The sequence below is a fragment of the Lagenorhynchus albirostris genome, chromosome 11 (assembly GCF_949774975.1).
Source record: "Lagenorhynchus albirostris chromosome 11, mLagAlb1.1, whole genome shotgun sequence".
Classification (NCBI taxonomy): Eukaryota; Metazoa; Chordata; class Mammalia; order Artiodactyla; family Delphinidae; genus Lagenorhynchus; species Lagenorhynchus albirostris.
The window spans coordinates 25945401-25969522 of NC_083105.1; the positions used below are offsets into that span (position 1 = coordinate 25945401).

The 24122-nt window shown below is 39.3% G+C and overlaps 1 protein-coding gene across 1 annotated transcript; it reads left to right on the forward strand.

Moving 5' to 3' along the window:
• The first annotated feature begins 852 nt into the window (after positions 1-852).
• Positions 853-24122, forward strand: NDUFA12 (NADH:ubiquinone oxidoreductase subunit A12). Its single transcript, XM_060164745.1, has 4 exons — positions 853-1051; positions 1831-1913; positions 5130-5217; positions 23846-24122. The coding sequence occupies exons 1-4, from the start codon at positions 966-968 to the stop codon at positions 24024-24026; spliced, it is 438 nt and encodes a 145-aa protein (XP_060020728.1). The 5' UTR covers positions 853-965; the 3' UTR covers positions 24027-24122.

A 24122-nucleotide genomic window follows, 5' to 3' on the forward strand; every position in this document is an offset into this window, starting at 1 on the left:
CATCTCTTCTCTGGGTCCAGTCTTACTTCTTGGTCCTCTCAAGAAATAATGTTGTGTTTCAATTTATAAAACTCTTTAGACAATTATGAAAACTTTCAGTTATGGATTAGAATATAAATCTTGACCTTTTTAAAGAAATGATATGGTAGACGAGTCTGGAAGAGCAAAGGATGGGATGAGATGAAGGAAGTGACCATGTGCTAAGTTTCTCATCTCAAATAGTTGGCAATCAGAGACTTCCAAACTGATGGATCAAGAAATATAGGTTTTAAAGCATATTTAAAGTTGTAAAGTTAGCTGCTAGAAAATTATAAATAATAGCGTTCATTTCATTCCCTTTATTGTTTAAAAAATTTAAATATGCCTGGATTATTTTTCAAATACACTTTAAATATCTAAATTTTTTATTTTAAACTTGCAACTAAATCATTAAATACTTGAGAGTAGATATTTAATCTCGTACTTTTCTATTCCTCCTCCTCAGTCGCCTACCACAACGCTGGTGTCGAATGTGCTTACTTCTGAATGTGCAGTATCATTTCGTGCTTAATATTGAATTCCTTAATGGTATCTTGTTTCCAAAGAATCTTGGCTCTAGAAAGGATTTTTGGAGTAGTCAGGCAATCACTTTAGATAAGGAAACTGAGGTCCGCAAAGGAGGAACCTTCACCTGGGAAAGCCTAGTTTAGGTGAGCTTTCCACTGCATGTCCTGCCTTCTAAATGCAATCTCTGAAAATTTTGCTTCGGAGGGAAATCAACAAACCGCACCTTTTCTGGAAAGCGGGAAGAGGCCTGACGGGGGAGCTCCAGACCCGCGCGCTCCAGACCCGCGCATGCGCAAAACCACTTCCGCGTGCTGCGCGTGCGAGGGAACCTTCTGTGGTCGGCTCCCTGCTGCTGAGTGGCCGCTTCCCTCCGGAGGGTTTTCCGCAGCGCGCCAGAGAGGCGGGGCCTGCGGGACGAGATGGAGTTGCTGCAGGTCCTGAAGCGCGGGCTGGAGCAGGTCAGCGGACACGGCGGCCTCCGTGGCTATCTACGGGTTTTCTTCAGGTAAGCGGCCAGAGCCATGCTCTTGGCCTCTGGGGCTGGACTTGCGCTGGCTGGTTTCTTGGAAAGTGGCCTGGGCTTGGGTCACCTTGGAGAATCCGCAGCTTTTCTCAAGGACAGCCTTTGCCCTCTTCCCCCGGGCCGAAGTCTCTGTCTAGGGGTCTCCCGGAGACAGGACCAAAGCCGGCTCTAGAGACAGAGCCATGACGTGGAGGCGAGAGCATATGGGCTGCACCCCTGCTCTGCTTCCTGGAGAGCAGTGAGCATTGCCAAACACTCACTGCGTGACCTTGGGAAAGTTCTTTTTTCCCTCCTTCTCTGGCCTTCACTTGCCTTCCATGTACTGTAAGGAGTTGAGCGAGGTGAGCACAGTGAAATACTTGAGCTTCCAGATTTCCTGAAGTTTTTTGCTAACTCCATTGCCTCATGGCCTAGGGATAGTAGATAAAAGTAGTCGTGTAATTTGACGATATTGCATCTATCTATTTAGTGTCCTTTAGGCACATCAGTTAGGTCAGTTTCTCTTTTCTTGTGCTGTAATGGTACTAGGACAACAAGAGCAGGGATTCTAACGCTCTTACCTGAAAGCTGATTCTCTGACAATGAGTGGCCGTGAATGTGGGGATGAACGCTAGAAGTATACAACCAGTGACCATACCCAGCACCTCCTCGTTTTTCTAGCTGGCACAGCTGCCTATGTTTGTGAAAGTTGGTATTCTCACTTTATGTGTGTGTTATGAACAGTCTTCCTAAAATGTCTGTTTTCTTTTGGACATTCCCAGGGCAAACGATGTGAGGGTTGGCACATTAGTGGGGGAAGACAAATATGGAAACAAATACTACGAAGACAACAAGCAGTTTTTTGGTGAGTTCAGTATTTTTTGGTATAAATAATGGGAATGAGATTGGGATTTGATTTGACTTTGTTTTCTGTAATGTACAAGGAACTTTTACAAAGTACTTGTAAGAGGATGAAGAACTCGATAGAAAAAAGAAAAAGATAATTCACAGGAAAAGAAAACTAAATGACCAACAAAGGCATGAAAACGTGCTCATCTTCACTTTTTTTTAAAAAGAATACATTATTTAAAAAATTTTTTAATTTTTATTGAAATATAGTTGATTTACAATGTTGTGTTAGTTTCAGGTGTACAGCAAAGTGATTCACTTTTTTAATTCCTTTTTTTAATATTCTCTTCCATTATAGGTTATTACAACATATTGAGTATAGATATCTATGCTATACAGTAGGTCCTTTTTGGTTATCTGTTTTATATATAGTAGTGTGTATATTGTAATTACAGACTCCTGATTTATCCCTCTCATCCTCACTTGTAATTACAGAAATGCAGCTCAAAAAACAGCGTTATCTTTTTTCACCTATCAAATTTTGAAGTATTTGCCAATCTGATAAATTCCAACTGGGGAAATGCCATAAGAATATATGGATTAACATAGTCCTTTTGGAGGACAGTTGGTAAATTTTGTTAAAATTTACATTGCACATATCTTTTGTCCCAACACTTCTAGGAATTCATCTCAAATATTCTTGCAAAACAAAGACACCCATTGCAACATTGTTTTAGTAGTAAATTCTAAAAGCCACATTAGTTGTGCATCAATTGGATACTGATGAATTGTACATTTTTTAGAATACTTCGTTGTATAGAAATATATCAAAGATATGTGTAACATGAAAAACTCTAGTTGCAGAACAATGTTTGATATCCTCACAGGGAGAAAATATATGCTTTTTTAAAAAAATAAATTTATTTATTTATTTTTGGCTGCTTTGGGTCTTCGTTGCTGCACATGGGCTTTCTCTAGTCGTGGGGAGTGGGGGTTACTCTTCATTGCGGTGCACAGGCTTCTCATTGCGGTGGCTTCTCTTGTGGAGCGTGGACTCTAGGCACGTGGGCTTCAGTAATTGTGGCACGTGGACTCAGTAGTTGTGACTCGTGGGCTCTAGAGTGCAGGCTCAGTAGTTGTGGTGCACAGGCTTAGTGGCTCCGTGGCACGTGGGATCTTCCCGGACCAGGGCTGGAAGCCGTGTCCCCTGCATTGGCAGGTGGATTCTTAACTGCTGTGCCACCAGGGAAGTCCCCCACACCATTCTTTTTAATAGCAACACTCTATTCCACTGTATGGAAGAACCATTATTTTATCAGACAGTTTACTATTGGTAGACATTTACATTGCCTTCAACTTTTTATTATTAGAGACAGTGCTGCAGTGAACTTGCTTGTAACTATGTCTGCATTCAATTGTTTAAATATTTTAAAAATAAATTCCTATAAGTGGTATTGCTGAGTCTGAACGTTTAAAATTTATATATATATATATAATGAGATTGTTGAAGCCCAGCTCTGTCATTATGGCCTAACTCTATGAAACCTTTCCCAAGGTTTCCTCCATCTGCCTTCATATTCCCCTGCCTCATAAGATTATAGTTTACTTTTAGTTTCTTATTCTCAAGATTGGTTTCTCTCATAAAAGAAACAAATCCTGGCTGAAATCTTTTCAATCTCTTTAATAGATAAGTTCATGTTTAAATAGTATTAGTCGGTATTTTTTGATTATATGTTTACCGAGGAAAACTCTGTAAATGCAGATTACGTTTTGCTTATTGGCTTAAAATTCATTACAGGGATGAATTCTGTATTCCCTCTGTGGGGATGAAGGCAATGAAGAAGAGATGGAAGGAATTAATGTGTATTATGTACTTACGTGCCCAGTACTGAACTAGTTGTGTGTGTGTGATATTTAATTTTCATAGCAACCTTAAGATGTAGGTATAATCATCCACTTTTTTAAAAAAAATTATTTATTTTATTTATTTATTTTTGGCTGCATTGGGTCTTTGTTGCTGTGTACAGGCTTTCTCTAGTTGCGGCGAATGGGGGCTACTCTTCGTTGCGGTGCACAGGCTTCTCATTGTGGTGGCTTCTTCTGTTGCGGAGCACAGGCTCTAGGCGCGTGGGCTTCAGTAGTTGTAGCACGTGGGCTCAGTAGTTGTGGCATGCAGGCTGTAGAGCGCAGGCTCAGTAGTTGTGACGCACGAGCCTCGGTGCTCTGCAACATGTGGGATCTTCCCTGACCGGGGCTTGAACCCATGTCCCACACATTGGCAGGCAGATTCTCAACCACTGCACCACCAGGGAAGCCCTAATCATACACTTTTAATAGGTAAAGAGACTGAATCTCATAAAACTTGCCTAATATACACTGATAATAAGTGACAGTCTTGTATAGTGCAGGGAACTCTACTCACTACTCTGTAATGGCCTATATGGGAAAAGAACCTAAAAAAGAGTGGATATATGTATAAGTGATTCACTTTGTTGTACACCTGAAACTAACACAACATTAAATCAACTACACCACAATAAAAATTTAAAAAAATGACAGTCTTCATTAAAATCCAGGTCTTTGTCTAACAGTTTTGTAAATTGTGGTTATGCTCTCAACTATTTCACAGAAATTTTTTAAAGAATTCAGCATACTGTTTTGATAACATGAGATGTTCTGCTTATCTAACCATCATATATAGTGTTTGCTTATTATGTAATAATCACCAATTTCCGAAAGGATCTCGTGGTTTGTTTAAAAATATTTATATGGAAACATATAATTGAAGTGTGATTGCTGTGAATACATTTCTCCTGCCCCAGTCTTAGGAGGAGCACTTTTTCTCCTGATTACCCAGAACAGCTGGAAACATATTCCCTCCCCTTCCCTCTCTGATACCCCCTTGGAGGGGGAGCTGGGGGAGAAGTAAGGGTTCTCCACCGTGAAAGGGCTGAGCCCTACCCACAGAGTGAGTCTCAGTCCCCATGCAGGGATTTTGCTGAGGCGGCCACTAGGTTGTTGATAAAAGCTTGCCATTCACTTCCTGGAGTTTCCCTTCAGTAATACACCCAGGGCTCTAGTTCTCTAACATTTCTCTTATGTAAGAGCATATAAAAGTCTTTTCTTAATAAAAAAGGTTGTCTTCTTTGATGTTACGCAATTATAATTTTTTAAAAAGGTTGTTTTTATTTCCTCACATCTCTCTAAACTACATTTTGATCTTTCCATCTAGGCCGTCACCGATGGGTTATATATACTACTGAAATGAATGGCAAAAACACATTCTGGGATGTGGATGGAAGCATGGTGCCCCCTGAATGGTGAGCTATATCAACATTTTATTTTATTTCACTTGGCAATATTTGTTTCATTACACAAATATTTGTTGTATATCTATTATTAAGTTATTCTTAAGTTAATTCTTAAGTTAACTTATTCTTAAGTTAATGTTGTTCTGAAAACATCTGTCCCAATTGCGATGGCTGCATGACTAGTTACCCTAAAACTTAGTACCTTAAAACAACAATAAGTATTTATTTCATAGTTTTTGTGGGTCAGGAATTCAGACAAGCCACATCAGGGATGGCTTATCTCTGCTCCAGAATGTCTGAGGCTTCAAGTGGAAGACTCAAAGGCTGGATAGTAGAATCATCTTGTTACTGAATTATGTCCTGTGGACCCTGATTTAGATGGACACAGCACAAGCTTTACTCAGTGGCCAAAGAATGGAGAAGTGGGAACTATGTTCACAGATCAACTTCTCGCCCAGGTGGCAAGAGGGATTTAATTTTATAGAGTAAAGACAGAGGGAGGAGGAGTGAGGCTAGTGATAGGGGGGCATATGCATTAGTCTACCGGGAAGGGCGGGGCTCCCCACAACCTCAGGGTGTGGGGTGCCACTCCCTTTTGGTCCTTTTTTGGTCTTTAATGTCTGGTCATGGCTGCCAGTAGGTGTGTCATATAATATGCTAATGTAGAAAAAATCAGTGTATAATCAGACTCTGGGTCTGTTGGAGGTCAGATTCATTGGCTGGTGCCATCTGGTTCCATCTGGGTTTTTGTTTGTAGTTTCCTTTCGTATCTCTGGACCCTTTAACTGAAGGATTCATATTCTCTCCTGCTAGAAGCAGGGGTGAGGTGGAGGGGGGTGGCAGGTTTTGAGCAAGGACACTCCTGCCAGAGGTGGGGGTTGGAGGGTTTGAGCAAAGACCTGGAGTAGCTCTGGCAACGGTCTGAAGGTGTGTTCACTCGGTGTCTGGCAGTTGGTGCTGGCTGTTTAGCTGGGGGCATGGCTGGGGTGTTAGATTGGAACACCCTCCGGTAGCCTGAGCCTGCTCAGGCAAATGCTCTGAGACCAGGCAGAAGCCATGTGGCCTTATCTGACTCAGTCTTGGAAATCATCCAGTACTGAGTCCGCATTCCCTTGGTCAAGGCAATTAGAAAACTCTGCCCATGTTCAGCCAGAGAGGTTACAGACTATCTCTTGATGGAGGGGTGTCACCAATCATATTATATGTTGGGATATATAATAGTGTGTCTGTCTTTGAGGGAAAACAGTGTGCTGTAGTATCACCTGGCCATAGTGAAGAGAAAGGCTCAAAGAACTCTGGCTCTGATCTTATTTGGCAGTTTGACTTAAAGCATTAATTCCTAAACCTCTCTGGAGCTTGGATTTCTCATCTGTAAATTGAGAGCCCCCAAATTCCTTAGGTCTGTAAAAACTGATTTTTAATATGCCTATTTTGAAATGAAATTTTAAATGCTCTTACTTGAATTACCAAACTTTTAATAAACTATTTCAAAGCAAGTATTTATATCTGTTTCACAGGTTGTTGATTGATACACATTTAAACTCTAGAGAGCCTTTCTAGTTGGTCTAGAAAATCTCACACAAAAAAACTAAAAATAAGTATCAGGTTAGCTGTGATATTTTATTTTAGTTGAACTTGATCATCAGAAATAGTTTTGTGTTCTATTGAGTAGAAACTAGGATAATCTCAGAGTATTCACTTTCATTCTGAAGGCTCAAGTAGAAATCCAGGCATGTAACATAAGTGAGGGAAGTACAGATGTGAGACAGTTGGGGCTATTGGGGACTGTATTGAACTGAAAAGCACATACTCCATCCACATACTCCCCAGGAGGGCAGCGGCCCTGTTCACTCTCTCTAGTTCCATCAGGTAAGAATTCAGCGAAGGGTTCCTACATATGATTTTTCAAGAGAAAGTGGAAATCTGTATTTCTTTGTGAGACTTGTTGTTTTTAAATGTTTATTTTAAAGAATTTGTCAGTTTAAATACAGCACTGTCCAATAGCACTTACCGTGATGATGGAAATGTTCTATATCTGTGCTGTCCAATAGGGTAGCCACCAACCCCGCGTGGCCCAGAGCACTTTGAAATGTGGGTAATGCAACTAAGGAAGTGAATTTATTTTATTTAAATTGAATAGGCTGGGCTTCCCTGGTGGTGCAGTGGTTAAGAATCCACCTGCCAATGCAGGGGACATGGGTTCAAGCCCTGGTCCAGGCAGATACCACATGCTGCGGAGCAGCTAAGCCCGTGCGCCACAGCTACTGAGCCTGCGATCTAGAGCCCCCGAGCCACAACTACTTAGCCTGCGTGCCACAACTACTGAAGCCTGCGCGCCTAGAGCCTGTGCTCTGCAGTAAGAGAAGCCACCGCAATGAGAAGCACGCGCACTGCAACAAAGAGTAGCCCCCGCTCGCTGCAACTAGAGGAAGACTGCGCGCAGCAATGAAGACCCAGCACAGCCAAAAATAAATAATGATTAATTAATTAAATCTATAAAAAATTAAATTAAAAGGATAAATTGAATAGGCTACTTGATTGGACAGAATAATTTTTTAAAATAGTATGTGAGCTAAGCAAAATATGTTTGTAAGATTTCACCTACCTCTGGTCCACTACTTGGACTAATTAGAAGCATTTACTCATACTCATGTCGGTGATGTAGTTTTTTTTTAAAGGGCGTATGTTTTTTTTTTAAAGATGTTGGGAATAGGAGTTTATTAATTAATTTATGTATTTTTGCTGTGTTGCGTCTTCGTTTCTGTGCAAGGGCTTTCTCTAGTTGTGGCAAGCAGGGGCCACTCTTCATCACGGTGCGCAGGCGTCTCACTGTTGCAGCCTCTCTTGTTGCAGAGCACAGGCTCCAGATGCGCAGGCTCAGTAGTTGTGGCTCACGGACCTAGTTGCTCCGCGGCATGTAGGATTCTCCCGGACCAGGGCTCGAACCCGTGTCCCCTGCATTAGCAGGCAGATTCTCAACCACTGCACCACCAGGGAAGCCCGGTGATGTAGTTTGAAGACCACAGTATTGGATTCTGTCTTTAATAAAACTCATTGGCTCTTAACATGAGAAAGCAGCACTGATGTTACATTTGAGGCTGGATTTTTGTGCTCTTTTTAATGGGAAATAATAACCTATGGTCTGTTAAAATCTGAGGAGCTGTGATTTTAGGTTTGGAGCTGTCTGCTTTCTCGAAGGGGCATTCTGTATATACGTTGGCACTGTTTGAGACCAAGATCTCAAAGTGGAGTGTTGGCTTTAGGAGGCGAGGTATCCTGCTAGTTTTCATTTGTTTGGTTGTTTTGGGGGAGGAGTTGGTCCTAAGAGCGTGTGGAGGGCCTGTGGGCTGCCATGTTCAGACTGATGGCCATCTCCTTCAAAGCACCCATCTAGATTGGGGGCTGGGGGAGGGAAAATTATGTGGGCTGAAACACATTTTCAACTATTAACTAGTTAAAAATCTGAAATGATAAAAGTACTATGCAGCCAAGTAAGTCCTTTTATATATAAGATCTGAGATCACATAAAAAAAGAAGCTGAAAGCTGTAGAAGATAACATCACCTGCTGGGGTGATGCCTGAGGGCAGTTGAGGATACAAAGCTGAGTTTCTTTGTGGAGTGGAGCCCCCTAAGGTCTGAGTACCTTTGATGACCCTTGCTTGTAAGGGAAGCTTAAAGGCTTGTGATGAGTCTCTGTAGGGAGAAGTGGTTCGGATAAGCTCAGCTGTTTGTTTCTCAGAACCCCCTTTGCTGAGTGAGTGCAATACATTGTAGAATTCTAACCTTACCTTTGATTTGATCCATGAATACATTTGAAGTTGGGTTGATTTATCTTTTATTAGAGAGCCAGGTATTATCTTACATATAGAGTAATGAATTACAAATACAATTTGTCATCTTTATTCATTTACATAATTATTGTGTACCTACCAGGTGCCAAGAACTATTTTGGGCACTGGGGATACAACAGTGAGTAAAACAAAGTCCTTGCTCTCATGAAAGGAAGCAGAAAAACAAATGTGTTATATATTTTAGGCAACAGTAAATGCAAGGAATTCATAAAGGGATAAAGAGCAGTGGCCCTCTCTTGTAGGGGAGGTGGCTGTTTTATATAGGCGTTAGGGAAGGTTTCTTTGAGGGACTGACATTTGAAGAGGGGAGGAGTGGGGGGTGGGGGATGAAGAGCCCCAGGCAGCAGAAACCACCGGTGCAAAAGTCCTGTGTGTTTGAGATGTATTGCTTGTATTCATAGAACAGCAATATGGCCAGTTTGGCTGGAATGGAATGAGTGAGGGGAAGATGTCAGGAAATGAGGTAGGAGAAATAGCTAGGGCTTTCAATAGCTACATCTACATGTAGATCTTGTAAACCATGGCTAGATCCGTTGGCTTTTTTTCTAAAGTTCTCTGGAAGTCACTGGAAGGTTAGGTAGGATGTGACCTGTTTTACAATTTTTTTAAAATCTCAAACTTTTTGAAAAGTTACAAGTATTTGAATCATTTCAGAGTTGCGAAAATGATGTCATATCATGGCTGAATACTTTAGAGTGTAATTCCTACAGCCAAGGACATTCTTCTACATAACCACAATATAACCATCGAAGTTAGGAAATTAACAGTGATACACCACTGCTGTCTAACCATCAGACCCTCTTCAAGTTTCATCAGTTGTCCCAGCAGTGTCTTTATAGCAAGGGAATCTGGTCATGCATTTTATGTGGACCTCATTTCTCTCTAGCTTCTTTCACCATGGTTTGGTTCCTCAGCTTTTCCTTGATTTTTATGATCGTAACACTTTGGAAAATTACAGGCAAGTGGTGTTGTAGAATGTCCCTCGGTATAGATTTGCAGTGTTTCCTCATGACCAGATGGAGGCTATGCATCTTTGGCAGGAATGTCACAGAAGCAGTGTCAGATTCGTCTTGTTGTGTTCTATTAAATGGCATCTAGTTTTGATTTATCTCGTTACTGAAAATTTCTATCACTTGATTAGGGTGTGTGCGCCAGATTTCTCCATTCTAAAGTTACTCATTTTCCCTTTACAGTTAATTGGCATTTTGTGGGGAGATACTTTGAGGTTATGCAATTATCCAGTTACTCGTCAAACTTTATTTATATCAATATGAATTGTCATTTTAATCAATGTGTTGTAATCCATTACTATAATTCGTTATTTTATTGCTCAAATTGAACTCAGTTTGACCAGTGGGAACCCTTTCAGTCTGCATTTGGGGTCCTTTTGAAATATCCCCCTCATTCTTGGAGCACTTTCTTGCTTTCTGACAAAAGGTGTTCCAGGTTCATCTTATATTTTCCCTGCCCCACCCATGAAAACAGCCATTTCTCTGAGGAGCCCTGTGTTTGTTTTATTTTCTTGCTTGCTATTTTTCAGTAGAGAATAGTATTTAGAAACTAATATCTGAGTGCAAGGTATGTTCATTTCTGTTGGGACATCTCAGTGGACAAGCTCAGATGGCTGTAATGATTGTGTGTGTACATTTCTATTTCTATATCTCTCTTTTTCACCTTATATATTGAAAACCATAAGTTGACAGCAATGCCACTGAATCCAGTCCAACACTGCAGGTTATGTTCTAGTTTTCTCCCTTTCTGTATATGTATCTGTTTCTCTTTTATTTAAGAGTTACTTATTTGATGAATTCCACTGTAGGTAACAAAGTTCCCATTGCTGCCTTCCCACCTCCCCACCACTGGCCTCCCTTCTTACCTCACTTTGCCTCCAGCACCCCACATCAGCTTGCCACACCCCTCCCCCCATTCAGGCTCTGTCACCTTACTGGGCTGTTGCCACACACCTCGTGGCACCCCCCATGCCAAGCAAAGACAGATGCCTACCTTGATTGGCCCCACCTAATGGCTCTTGGACTCTGATTTAAATGTTTAAAGCATCTCTGTGATTGCTGTGAATAGAGGAAGGGAGCCTTGTGGAAGTAGGCTGATTACTTAGGGAACTATTTATGTAGTTGTCTGGGCCAGCTCCATCCAGAGATGATGGAAGTTGGATAAGGTGTCAGTAATGTAGGTTGTGAGATTTGGAATTGTATCAGTTGTCCACTACTGTGTAATAGATTTTTTAAATTTAGTTTAAAACAATAAACATTATCTCACCATTTCTGTGGGTAAGGAATTTGAGTACAGCTTAGCTGGATGCCTCTGGCTTAGAATCTCACAAGGCTACAAAGAAGATATCATCTGGGGCTGCAGTCATCTCGAGGTTTGAATTTGGAAGGATCCACTACCAAACTCATTCACATGTCTGCAGACAGACCTCAGGAAACTTGCTTCCGAGAACACTCACGTGGGCCTCTCCACAAGGCCACCTCATGACATGACAGCGGGCTTTCCCAGAGTTACAATCTGAAAGTGAATGACAGAGAGCACCCTGGATGGAAGCCACAGTCTTTTTAAACCTAATCTCAGAAGCGACATCCCACGCTGCTGCTGTATTCTGTTTGTTAGAAATGAGTCAGTAAGTCTAGCCCATACTCGAGAGGGGATTACACAAGGGTGTGAACACCAGGAGGATGTCGTCATTGGAGGCTGTCTTAGAGGCTGCCTACCGCAGAGACATAGTTTGAAGTAAGATGGACTCAACAGGATTTGCTGATGGTTTGGATTTTGAGAGAAGAGGGTAACTTCAATGTTTTTGGCCTGAACTATTTGTGGCACATTTACTGAGAAGAGGAAGAGCAGGCAGGATGGGGGAAGCAGAATGGAAAGGGTAATCAAGAGTTCTCTCCGAGATGCCTGTTAGACAACCAAGTGAACGTGGTGGGTAGACAGTTGAAAACACTAGTCCAGAGGTCAGAATAGAGGTTGGTGCTAGAGATGGGACTTGAAATGAGATTTCACCTAGTGTAGTGTGCAGTGTTCGTAAATCATCTGTAAAAGGTTTGAGAGAATCTGATCTTCAGTTAAATGTTACCCTGGAAACCAGATGAGATTGTATCAATCATTGCTGGATAAAACTGATTCCTGACTGGTAAACTGCATCTAGATTGAGAGGATTTATAAATGCCTGATGAGTTAGCTATGTTTGGGCTTCCATGTCTTGCTGCTCTTAGAACTAGCTTGGCCCTTGTTGCAATGGCAATCCTGAAGCCATGCCCATAGAGTTGTTGTTAGTAGAGATGTTAGCTTTTGTGGACATGAAGCTTTTAAGTCAGGGCAGCTCCTGCACCTGCCTGATGTGGCTTTCATCTCCCTTGAGCCTGTGCTCTGTCATCTAGGGAGTCAAAGAAAATAGCTCCTGGATGGCTAGGTGGGCTGTCACCTGCATGAACTACTGCAAAGTCTCCCAGTGAGAGGAACACCTGATGCTTCCCAGCTGGCAAGCTGTGGTTCCTGTCCTCTGTCCTTCTGAGTTTTCTGGTGCCCAGTGTGGCCTATGATGGTCTTTGAGTCTGTTCAGTAGCTACATAGTCTCACCTGGGGAAGGCTTTCTCTTCAGAGCCATCAGTGTTTTTGGTAGAACAAGGGAATATCTTTAATGAACTTCTGGGGCTCACGTAACGTTCCCTGATCTTGTGGGAACATTAAAAATCTTGTGGGTTTGTCTGTTTTGTCTCAAGGCTTTCATTTTCTTTGAATGTGTCAGCAGTCGGTAAAGCTGTTAGGTCTACCAATAGATAAACAAAAAGTATTCATGGTGGTGCAAATGTCTGGGATGGGCAGGGGAGCTACACAAACCTTGAAAATAAAAAATTAAAAAAAATTATTGCCTAGAACCTAGGACAGCACCCAGCTTACATATAGTTCATTCCATTAAATGAATATTTATTGAGCACCCCACTATGTGTCAGGCATTGATGGGTTTATATATTCATAGTAGTGAACAAAATATATGATCCTCTCTTGGAGTTTATAGTCACTTTAATGAATACTAACTGGTAGACTAATACTATACTATAACTTAGTGTCTGTTTTTTTTCTTTGTTATAGTCCCTTCAATTTCTTCATTTATGGGGTCAGCAATGAGATTTTAATTTCTTCTTATTTAACTTGATTGAATAGAATACTCAAAGTATTTCAGTAGATTACAAGTACTATTTTATACCACTTCTTTTGTTTTTGTTTTTGTTTTTTTGCGGTACGCGGGCCTCTCACTGTTGTGGCCTCTCCCGTTGCGGAGCACAGGCTCCGGACGCGCAGGCTCAGCGGCCATGGCTCACAGGCCCAGCCGCTCCGCAGCATGTGGGATCCTCCCGGACCGGGGCACGAACCCGCGTCCCATGCATCGGCAGGCGGACTCTCAACCACTGCGCCACCAGGGAAGCCTGAAACAAAGTTTTTTGTGTGTGTGGTTTGGAGTGTTGGAACTCTGAAATCCTTTGAACCAAGTTAAAAAAAACCACGGCTCGCCTGGATTTTTCTTTACCGTGTATGTACTTTTTTCCCACTTGGTGGCACCTTCTGTTCATTTTAAGTAATATGTCTTTCCTTCCTCCGTGTAGTGCACTAGTCTCTCCTCATATATTAATTTTTCTTATTAAAATTAATGTTTAAATTACTCAAGTAATGCATAAGTACTTTTTTAAAAAAATTACAGCATATGTTAAAAAGTTTTTGCTTTTTTTTTTTACAGAACTTAATTTTGCCCTTGAAGATTTTTCCAGTGCCATGGTGACATTGATAACGGTTTTTCTCTTGTAGGGTTAATTTATTTAGGATACTTAACATCGTTGTGGTCAGCTTTTTTTTAGTTGACAATATGTTCTAGAAGCCTTGTAGAGGAGTAAGGTGGCAGATGAGGAGGATTACTTGGAGGTGACAGAGAAGAATCAAGGATGATTCTTAGGTTTGGGGCTTGAGAGGTTGGGTAGATGGTGGTACCATTCATTCAGATGGGAAGACTGGGAGAAGGGTAGGTTGTGAGGGTGGAGGATAGGAATCAGAAGCTTCTTTTTTGGGTGTACTAAGTTTGAGATACCTGTCAGAAATCCAAATGAATGGTTGTGTTAAGTAAACAGCAGGATAGATAAATCTGGAGCTTAGGACAGGTCAAGCCAGCAAAGAATAGTAGCTACTAGCAAAGTAAGAAGGAAGGCAAGAGAGGTTAGCATTTCAACAAACATGGGAAGTCTAACTATTGATGTTTGCTGAGAGGTTAAGTAAGATAAGGACAGAGAAGTGTCCACATGGATTTGGCAATATGAACGTCATCTAATCTAAATGGAATCTGTTCTTGAAAAAAATGTGGAGAGATCAGAAAAGTTTCAAAGAATCTGTCAGGGGGCAGGGATAATCCATATACACCCCTAAGAGGCAACCACTGTCAACATTCGGCATATTCCCTTTAGTCCTTGTAAATAAATTTTTGTGTAGTTGTTGTTTTCATAATCAGTCAGTTTTATTTTCTGCTTTTTCTGTAGATAATATAAGCGATCTTCCGTGCTATCAAAACAGTCCTTATAATCATCATTAAAATATGTTTTCTGATTATAAAAATGTACAGTTGTTATAGAAAACTTGGAAAATCCAGAGAAATACAAGGTACAAACAAAAATAAACTCTAATTCCTTGGCCAAGAAATAAGCACTGTTAACATTTGTTCACCGATTCAACAAATACCTGAGGGTCTGCTTTTGAGTAGAGAAGGAATGTTTTTAAAGTTTCACAGTGTGGAGAACAGGTTATAGTTTATTGGTCACACCTTCTCTAGAAGAAGGTTTGTGATTAGAAATAACTATATATAGATATATGTGTGTATACATATGTATTTCTTTATTATACACAGTATTTTGTTTCTCTTCCCCCTCTCCTCACTTAATATATCACAGATGTTTTCCCCATTTCACTTAATATTCTACTTGTCAGTTTGAGTGTTTTAGTATCTTAGGGGCTTTGTATATAGACAGGATTAATGGCAGTTTGGGTTTAAAATGAATATTCTATTTACTATAGCTGCAAATTTTAAAACACAGTTGTTCTTAAGCTTTGAGGTTCTGTTTATAAATAGGATAACAAGATTAGTAAATTGAGTATTTTTGCAGAAAGATAAAGAGCAATCATAGTCTCTTGTTCTTTGGTGAATGTTTGATAAACTTTAATGGAAAGGATTAAATTCTCCTAAAGAGTTATCTCCATTTGCAAGTTTAGTTAATTACATCCCTTTAAGCATTTTAGGGCACATTTATAAATGTAATATATTTGATTTTTTAAATATCTTCAAATGCCCAGTGTAGGTAGATTAATGAACCTATCAAGCAAAATGTCCCTAAGCCCTTAAATAACTCTTGTTTATGCAAGCCAAAAATTTAAGGGTCCTCCTCAACTCTTTCTCTAATAACCAGCCTATCAGCATGTTCTTTCTGCTTTACTTTCTGAATATATCCCATGCCTGATATACCTGTGGCTGTTACCCCAGTCCAAACCACAGTAATCTCTTGCCTGGATTTCTACAACTGCCCAACTGGTTTGCTTACATTCTTACAATACACCAGTATTCCCAACATACTAAGTGATTAGGGTGATTATTTTAAAATGTAACTCGCATCACATCAAACCTCTGCTCAGAACTCTCCACTGGCTTTCCATCATCATGAGAGTTAAAATTCCGACTCCTTACATGGTCTGCAAGGAGTTGGAATGTGATCCTGGCCCTTCCAGGTCTGCGTACACTGCCCGGTTCACTGCCCTGCTAACTTTTGACTTATTAGCCACATTGGTCTGCTGGCTTTTCCTCGAGCGGTGAGCACACTCCCACCTCAGTCACTTTGCACTAGCTATTTCCCCAGGTGTGGCATGGCTCATGCTCAGACTGCCTGGCTAAAGAGCCCTGTCCTTCTCTCACACTATGTCCCCTTCCCCTGCTCTCGTTTTTTCCTTGGTAGCACTTATCTCTGCCTGTCATTTTATTGCGTAGTATTTAATTTATTGTTTCTCCAACTACCATACTTCTTGATGGTAAGAACTTTGTTCACTGTTGTGTTGCTAACGCCTAAACCAGTGTCTAGCACATGGTAGTTGCTCAGTAAATATTTGTTGAATAAAAGGGGACATACTGTTTTACTTGAAACAACTGTTATTTTGCTTTTGGGATACAGTAATTTTATTTGCTTCTGGTAGCTGATCGAAAAATGGTATGTCTTGTCACTTCTATTATAGCTTTTGTATGAATTTGAAGCTCATATTTACCTTTAAATTCCACTCGAACTTCAACCCGGCCTTTTAATACCTTGTCCCACTGAATTGTATCTTATAGTCTTTTAAAATATTATTTTCCTAAATAAATGGCCATCTCTCAATGCCAGAGAATATTGTCTTCTTCCCCTTGATGTATCTGCTTAATCTGTCCTTTTTCAGGTAGTAGGTGTTGTGTAAAATACTCTGATTTGAATTAAAATGAGTGTTATTCAGTACAATGTGTTGCAAGCTTCTTTTCAAAATAGATCCTTCCTAATATTTATTTTCTGCTCCGGAAAATCAGAATATAAGAGGCTATGTTCTAAGAAACTATAAACTGCATGTTTAAGTAGATAGTCCTGTGTTACAGAATGTTACTTTATAACCTTTCTCTTTTAAAATGTGCTAATTATAAGCAGAAGACAAGATTGTTTTGATTTTTAAAATTCAGCTTTTGTTTAACACATTTCACTTACTATTCAGTGCTTCTGATTCTAACATTTTACAAAGATGAGTTGTTGGAAAATTTTATACCTGGAGTGTGGAAATAAACTATGTATTACTTTTGGTGAACAAGGAACTACTCTTGATTCCAATTTCCAGAATAAATCTGTATTGTGTTCACAGGTTAGCAATTTATTTTTGGCCATCCAGTGGGTTGGCCAAAAAGTTCATTTGGGTTTTTCTATAAGATATTATATATATAATATATGCTAGAGATAGTCATATAGAAAAATTTGAGGTTTCTAGATTTAAAAAAAACAGTTTGAACCTTTTCTATGTAACTGTAGTGAATGACGTTTGTGTGGTGGAATTGACGTAGGAAAAATTTCCATTAAGGTAGACTGAGAGAAACAGTCTACCTGCTACTAAAACATTTAGTACTTTAAAGAGAGTGATTTTTTTTTTTTTAAGTGATGGCTTAAAGTGGGATGAAATGAGGTTAGAAGTAGAAGAACCTACTTAGAGTCTCAAATAAATGACAGATGAATTGAGCAGGATTTTAAAACCATCTCTAGTTGTTTTGAATTAGAAGGACTTTTCTTTCTAATAGCTTTGTTTTATCTTACAAAGTAGTACATGTTTATTACAGAAAATTCAGAAAATAACAAAGCAAATAAAAGTAACGTATTATCCTACCACACCAAGATAAACTACTGTTAATATTTTGATACATATTCTTTCCATCTCCTCTTTTCCTATGCATATGTATCCCTTGTTTTTGTTTTTCATGTAAGTGGGTTACTTTTTGAAGAAGTAACCCAATTTTGAATCCTAGCATCACTATCATGGGCAAGTTATTTAGACTCTCGGTGCTCTAGTTTCCTCATTTATTAAATTGGGATAATAACATCTGTCTCATAGAGTTAAGAATTAAATGAGTTAGTATTTGTAAACTGTTTAGAACAGTGCCCATGACTTATAAATGCTATTTAGTATCATTAAGTAAATTAACTAAATAACCTGCTTTTTAAGCTTAACATATGGTGAGCATTTTCTCAAGTCATAAAATATTCTCTGTAACATAATATTTAATGAGGCTTTAATATTCTGTCATGTGCATGTGCCCTGAGTTATTTAAGTATTCCCTATATTATTCTTGGTTTTGTTCTTTCCATGTTTTCACTGTTATATATAAAGCTTTGGTCAGCATCCTTGTATGTAAGCCTGTTCCCATACATCCTTTTTTCCTTATGGCAGATTCCTACAAGTAAAATTGCTGCATCCAGAAGTGTATGTGTTGTATAAGTGTTTGGTACCTACTGCCAAATTACCTTCAATTTACATTCTCAGGGTAAATACATTCAATTTACATTCTCAGGGCAAATACATTCAGCTGTATATGAGTTGGATTTCTCTGTAACTTCACAAATACTGGGTATTATTATTATTTGTTAAAATCTTTGCCAGTTTAGCAAGTAAAAAGTTATATCTTGTTTTTATTTGTATTTCCTTGATTAAACTTCCTTTTTGTTGTTTGCCACTTTTTCTTTTTATGACTTATCTTTTAACACCTTTTATCTATTTTTCTATTGGATGTTTGACTTTTTCTTTCTGATTTGTAATGATAGATGAACTACTTTTCTGTATGTTACAAATATTTCCCTGTTTCTTTTATTTTTTAATCTTGTTTTCAGAGTTTTAGTACATAAACACTTCAATTTTTATGTAGTAAAATTACCATTTTTTTCTTTATGGCTTTGGCTTTTGATATTAAGCTTAGAAATGGTCCTTCATATTCTATAAATATCAATATATCTTATGAATATAAATATTCACACATTTGTATCAGTGCACTATTAATCTGTCTGCAATCTATCCTGATATATGGCTGGGGAAACCTAATAATTTTTTTCAACAAAATTAATTATCCTAGCATAATTTGTTGAGAAATGTTTACTTTCCCCAATGATTTGAAATGCCAAACTTACCTTATATATCCTTTAGTCTGGGGGATTTTTTTCTGTTTTATTATTGTACTTTTGTACCAAAATCTGGGTACAAAATTTTTGTGCCAATTTTTATACCATTCTAATGTTTGTGACTTTAATGTCTGGTAATACTGGCCTTCCTGATTGTTGTGAGTTTTCAGAATGTTCTTAAGATAGACGTGCAGCTGATCCTTAGAATTATAATTGTCAAACCCTATTGAGATTTTGATTCAGATTGCATTTAATTAAAAAGAATAATTACTGAGCTAACAAAGTTTGAGTTGGCTATCTTGTAATGAACTGTCTTTGGTTTTTATTGCATTAAGTGTATCAGTCTTATCCTGTGGTTAGATGGATCTCAGGATTTTGACAGATATTTAAGTGCTATCGTAATCCCAGCCAGTTTTCATCTATTAATTGTAATTAAGGTCCTGATCAAAATGTTCTCTTCAGCCATTGGGAAACTGTGTTCAAGCCTCAGTGTGTAACATACATGCTGTGGGACCTTGGGAAAGTCATTTCAATTCTGTTTCCACAATTTTAAAATATGAAATACTTACTATTAAATAAGTGACTGAGTGATATGCATGAGAATGTTTCGTAAACTAAAGTGGGATGGAGTAATTTAGTATAATGAATATTTTTACCTCAAAAAACAATCTGGAGCGGGTTTTTTTTTTAGTCTATTATATTTTTTGAAAAATTGAAAAATCTTTAGTATTTCTTGGCTCAGTAATGTTAAGTGAAACCATCTGAAACATGAACATAGGAGCCAGCCTTGATTCCCAAAATTAATAATGTATACTATCCAAGGAAAAGATTCAAAACTGCCTATATTTTTGTTGTTGGTGGTTGTTATTTGTTAATATTTTATTTCTGGAAATTTTCTGAAAGGGAAAATTAAACTTTTATCTTTGTTATTAATATCCATCTTAAAGACTGTTTTCATTTGCAGTGATTTTTTTATTTTTTATTCTTAAAATTTTATTTATTTATTTATTTTTGGCTGTGTTAGGTCTTTGTTGCTGTGCACAGGCTTTCGCTAGTTGTGGTGAATGGGGGGCTACTCTTCATCGTAGTGCATGAGCTTCTCATTGTCGTGGCTTCTCTTGTTGCAGAGCATGGGCTCTAGGTGCGTGGGCTTCAGTAGTTGTGGCACGCAGGCTCAGTAGTTGTGGCTCGTGGGCTCTAGAGCGCAGGCTCAGTAGTTGTGGTGTATGGGCTTAGTTGCTCCATGGCATGTGGGATCTTCCTGGACCAGGGATCCAACCCATGTCCCCTGCATTGGCAGGCGGATTCTTAACCACTGCGCCACCAGGGAAGTCCCTACAGTGATTTTTTAAAATATATTTTATATGGTATATATTTTTATTTCTTAAATTTCCTATTAGGCTGTTTAATTCTTTCTTCACAAATAAATCGCTCCATTTTGTACTTTGAATGGCTAACAACCTCAAACTTAAGTGAAGTAGTATATTTTCAAAGAAGGGGAAAGTATTCTTTTCCTCTTCCTTTCCACAGTTTTTCCTCATATATAACTGAGAATTAGATCAGCCACTTATGGGATTTATTTCCATTTGAGTTGTGTTGTAATTGTGATTTAATATTTTTGTTATTAAAGATATTTTGAGGGCTTCCCTGGTGGTGCAGTGGTTGAGAATCTGCCTGCTGATGCAGGGGACACGGGTTGGAGCCCTGGTCTGGGAGGATCCCACATGCCGTGGAGCAACTAGGCCTGTGAGCCACAACTACTGAGCCTGTGCGTCTGGAGCTTGTGCTCTGCAACAAGAGAGGCCTCTACAGCGAGAGGCCCGCACACCGCAATGAAGAGTGGCCCCCGCTTGCCACAACTAGAGAAAGCACTCGCACAGAAACGAAGACCCAACACAGCAAAAATAAATAAATTAATAAACTCCTACCCCCAACATCTTCTTTAAAAAAAAAAATTCAAGCCTTCTCTCTAAAAAAAAAAAAAAAAGATATTATTTTGAGGACTTCCCTGGTGGTGCAGTGGTTAAGAATCCTCCTGCCAATGCAGGGGACATGGGTTCGAGCCCCGGTCCGGGAAGATCCCACATGCCGCAGAACAAGTAGGCCCATGTGCCACAACTACTGAAGCCTGCATGCCGCAGCTACTGAAGCCCATTTGCCTAGAGCCTGTGCTCCTCAACAAGAGAAGCCACTGCAATGAGAAGCCCTCATACTGCAACAAATACCCAACACAGCCGAAAATAAATTAATTAATTAAAAAAAAAAGATATTTTGACACACTTGAATATATTTGAGTACTGAGTTTTTTCCAAAGTGTAATCTATTTTCATTATATTTATCTCTTTAGTATTTATAACTTTTTGCCTTTCCGCCAGTCTCCTTATTTGTAGTCACGCTGACTTTATCATCAAGTTTAAGTAATTTTATATTTTGTCCTGTAAGATAATAACAGTGATATAAAATTGAAGTGGGTCTGATGCCAGCTCAACACAGTTTTCTAGACAATACTCTTAGTCCATTAGCATCTTTAATTAATTGGAAGAAAAATGACCCAGATGAAAACCTGTTTTACAAAAACTCTGGTGTGGAAATCTAAAAGGTATTATTTCTTTAGACTTTATTTAATAATATAACAGAAGGGTTATATTAGCCTAGCATACTATAAACATTTTCTTATTTTATAGTTTCTTATTCTAACATAATGAGAATAAATTGCTGTTTAGTCATTCCCTAACTCTAGCCAGTAGCCTTACTGGATGAATATTTTCAGATTTTATGTGTTGGTGGTAAAAAATTTCTTTTAGTTTTCTTTCTTTCTTTCTTTCTTTCTTTCTTTCTTTCTTTCTTTCTTTTTCTTTCTTTCTTTCTTTTCTTTCTTTCTTTTCTTTCTTTCTTTTCTTTCTTTTCTTTCTTTCTTTCTTGCCATGCCATGCAGCTTGCAGGATCTTAGTTCCCCAACCAGGTATTGAACCCAGGCAATGAAAGCACTGAGTCCTAATAACCACTGGACCACCAGAGAATTTCCCCTCTTTTAGTTTCCTTGAACGTTTTCTATTTCTCCATGAGCTCTCAGTTAAGTAACTAAATAGGCTTATGAAAGCTTTGGACTGTGGTTCCTTAAATATTTTAACTTTCAGGAATCTCGATGGCAATTATTTGAATACAAATCTTCTTTAGTTACTTAAGCTGACTCAAATGGCAAAAGTTAAATATTTCTTCTATGCCTGAACTTACACAAAGCCCCTTGATAAATAAGAGCCTTGGTTTTGACAGCTAATCCCGCCTTCGAGTAGCTTGTGGAGCCTGTCTCGCCACCACTGTCTCACTAGGTTTCAGAGCTCATGTTAGTAGTTGTTTATTGGTCCAGGTTACTTTTCACTAATCCAGTTTCCTTTGGAGGATGTAAGAGAGAAACCAGCCCAGTGTGTACAGACTTCTTCATTCTTTATTGTGTTAGCTGATCATGATATAATTATCTTTAGACACAAATATAGCAACAGTAATAATATTTTATCTCTACTCTCATAGGTCTTAGCCAATTACCTAGCTATATCTATCAATTACTGTTAGCAAATATTCTTTTTTTTTTTTTGCAGTACGCGGGCTTCTCACTGTTGTGGCCTCTCCCGCTGCGGAGCACAGGCTCCGGACGTGCAGGCTCAGCGGCCATGGCTCATGGGCCCAGCCGCTCCGCGGCATGTGGGATCCTCCCGGACCGGGGCACAAACCCATGTCCCCTGCATTGGCAGGCGGACTCTCAACCACTACGCCGCCAGGGAAGCCCTGTTAGCAAATATTCTTAAACTTACATAGTATCATAAATTTTTCTCATTAGCTTTAGTCTTAGTTATTTTACTGAAACTTCCTCTACTTGCCCCTTCCTCTGTAGCTGGGCAATCCTCCACCCCCCCTTTTTTTTTTCTTGGAACTGCAGTTCTGTGCCTGTCACCTCATTCCCTTTTCCCATAGGGTCATCTTTGTCTTGTGAGCTCTGAGTCTTGTTATGAATTCTCTCTCCCCTTCCTTTCCCATATAAATTCAGCTTGGCTTTCTGCTCAGTTCTACTCTTTGTCCCTTGGACTTTGATTCTTTCTTTTCTCTGTTATTAGAGAGACAGTTCTCTATACTCCAAGGAAATGCCTTGCTTTCTTCTTTAGGCCAGATTTCTGGCACCTCCAAGCAAACATCTTTTGACGAACACTTGAAGCTGAAACACTCATGAACTTTGGGCTGTGATTTAATAATTTTATTATAACAAACTGTATGTCCTCCAGTGTTCGGACTTAAGCTTGTCTTTAAGATGCATGCAGAGACCCTCTTCTTCAGCAGGAGCCTCATAGGTTTCAAACTAGAGCTTCATGAACCAGAGCATCCTGAGCATACTGAAACTCCGGAATCAGCCTCTAGCATCTAACAGTAATACTGTACGTCATCAGTTCTAAAATACATTTGTTTTTATTGTTTTTGTTTTTTGCTGTACGCGGGCCTCTCACTGTTGTGGCCTCTCCCGTTGCGGAGCACAGGCTCTGGACGCGCAGGCTCAGCGGCCATGGCTCACGGGCCCAGCCGCTCCATGGCATGTGGGATCTTCCCGGATCGGGGCATGAACCCGTGTCCCCTGCATCGGCAGGTGGACTCTCAACCACTGCGCCACCAGGGAAGCCCTAAAATACATTTTTATGCGTAAAAGTAGGATACATGTCATAGTTTAGTTAGCAGGATTTTTTCTTTCTTAGAGATACATAAAATAATGGTGTATCTTAAAATGGATGGTGTCCTAGATTTGATGAAATACAATAATTATAACAGCAATAGCTAACATTTGTTGAGTACCTACTATGCACAAGAATTTTTCTAGGTGCTTTATGTGTATTGTCTCATTTAATCCTTACACCATTCTTAGTAAGAATGTTCAGATGAAAAAACCCAGGCGTAGAAAAGTTCAGCTAGTTAGTGATGGAGCTGAGATTTGAGCTCAAGCAACACAGTAGCTTGAGAACTGCTCTCTTAACCCTCCTCCTACTACACTATGCTGCCTGTTCATAATTGTCTTTTTTTCCCTCTTTAAGGCATCGTTGGCTTCACTCTATGACTGATGATCCTCCAACAACAAAACCACCTACTGCTCGTAAATTCATCTGGACAAACCATAAATTCAACGTGAGTGGCACTCCACAACAATACGTACCTTATTCCACCACTAGAAAGAAGATTCAGGAGTGGGTCCCACCTTCAACACCTTACAAGTAAAGACAAGGAAAAACAATTTACATGTAAAATATGGGGCTTTTCCTGTAATTGTACTTCTGCTGCTTGCTGTTAACTTGATTAAAGTTATTTGATTAA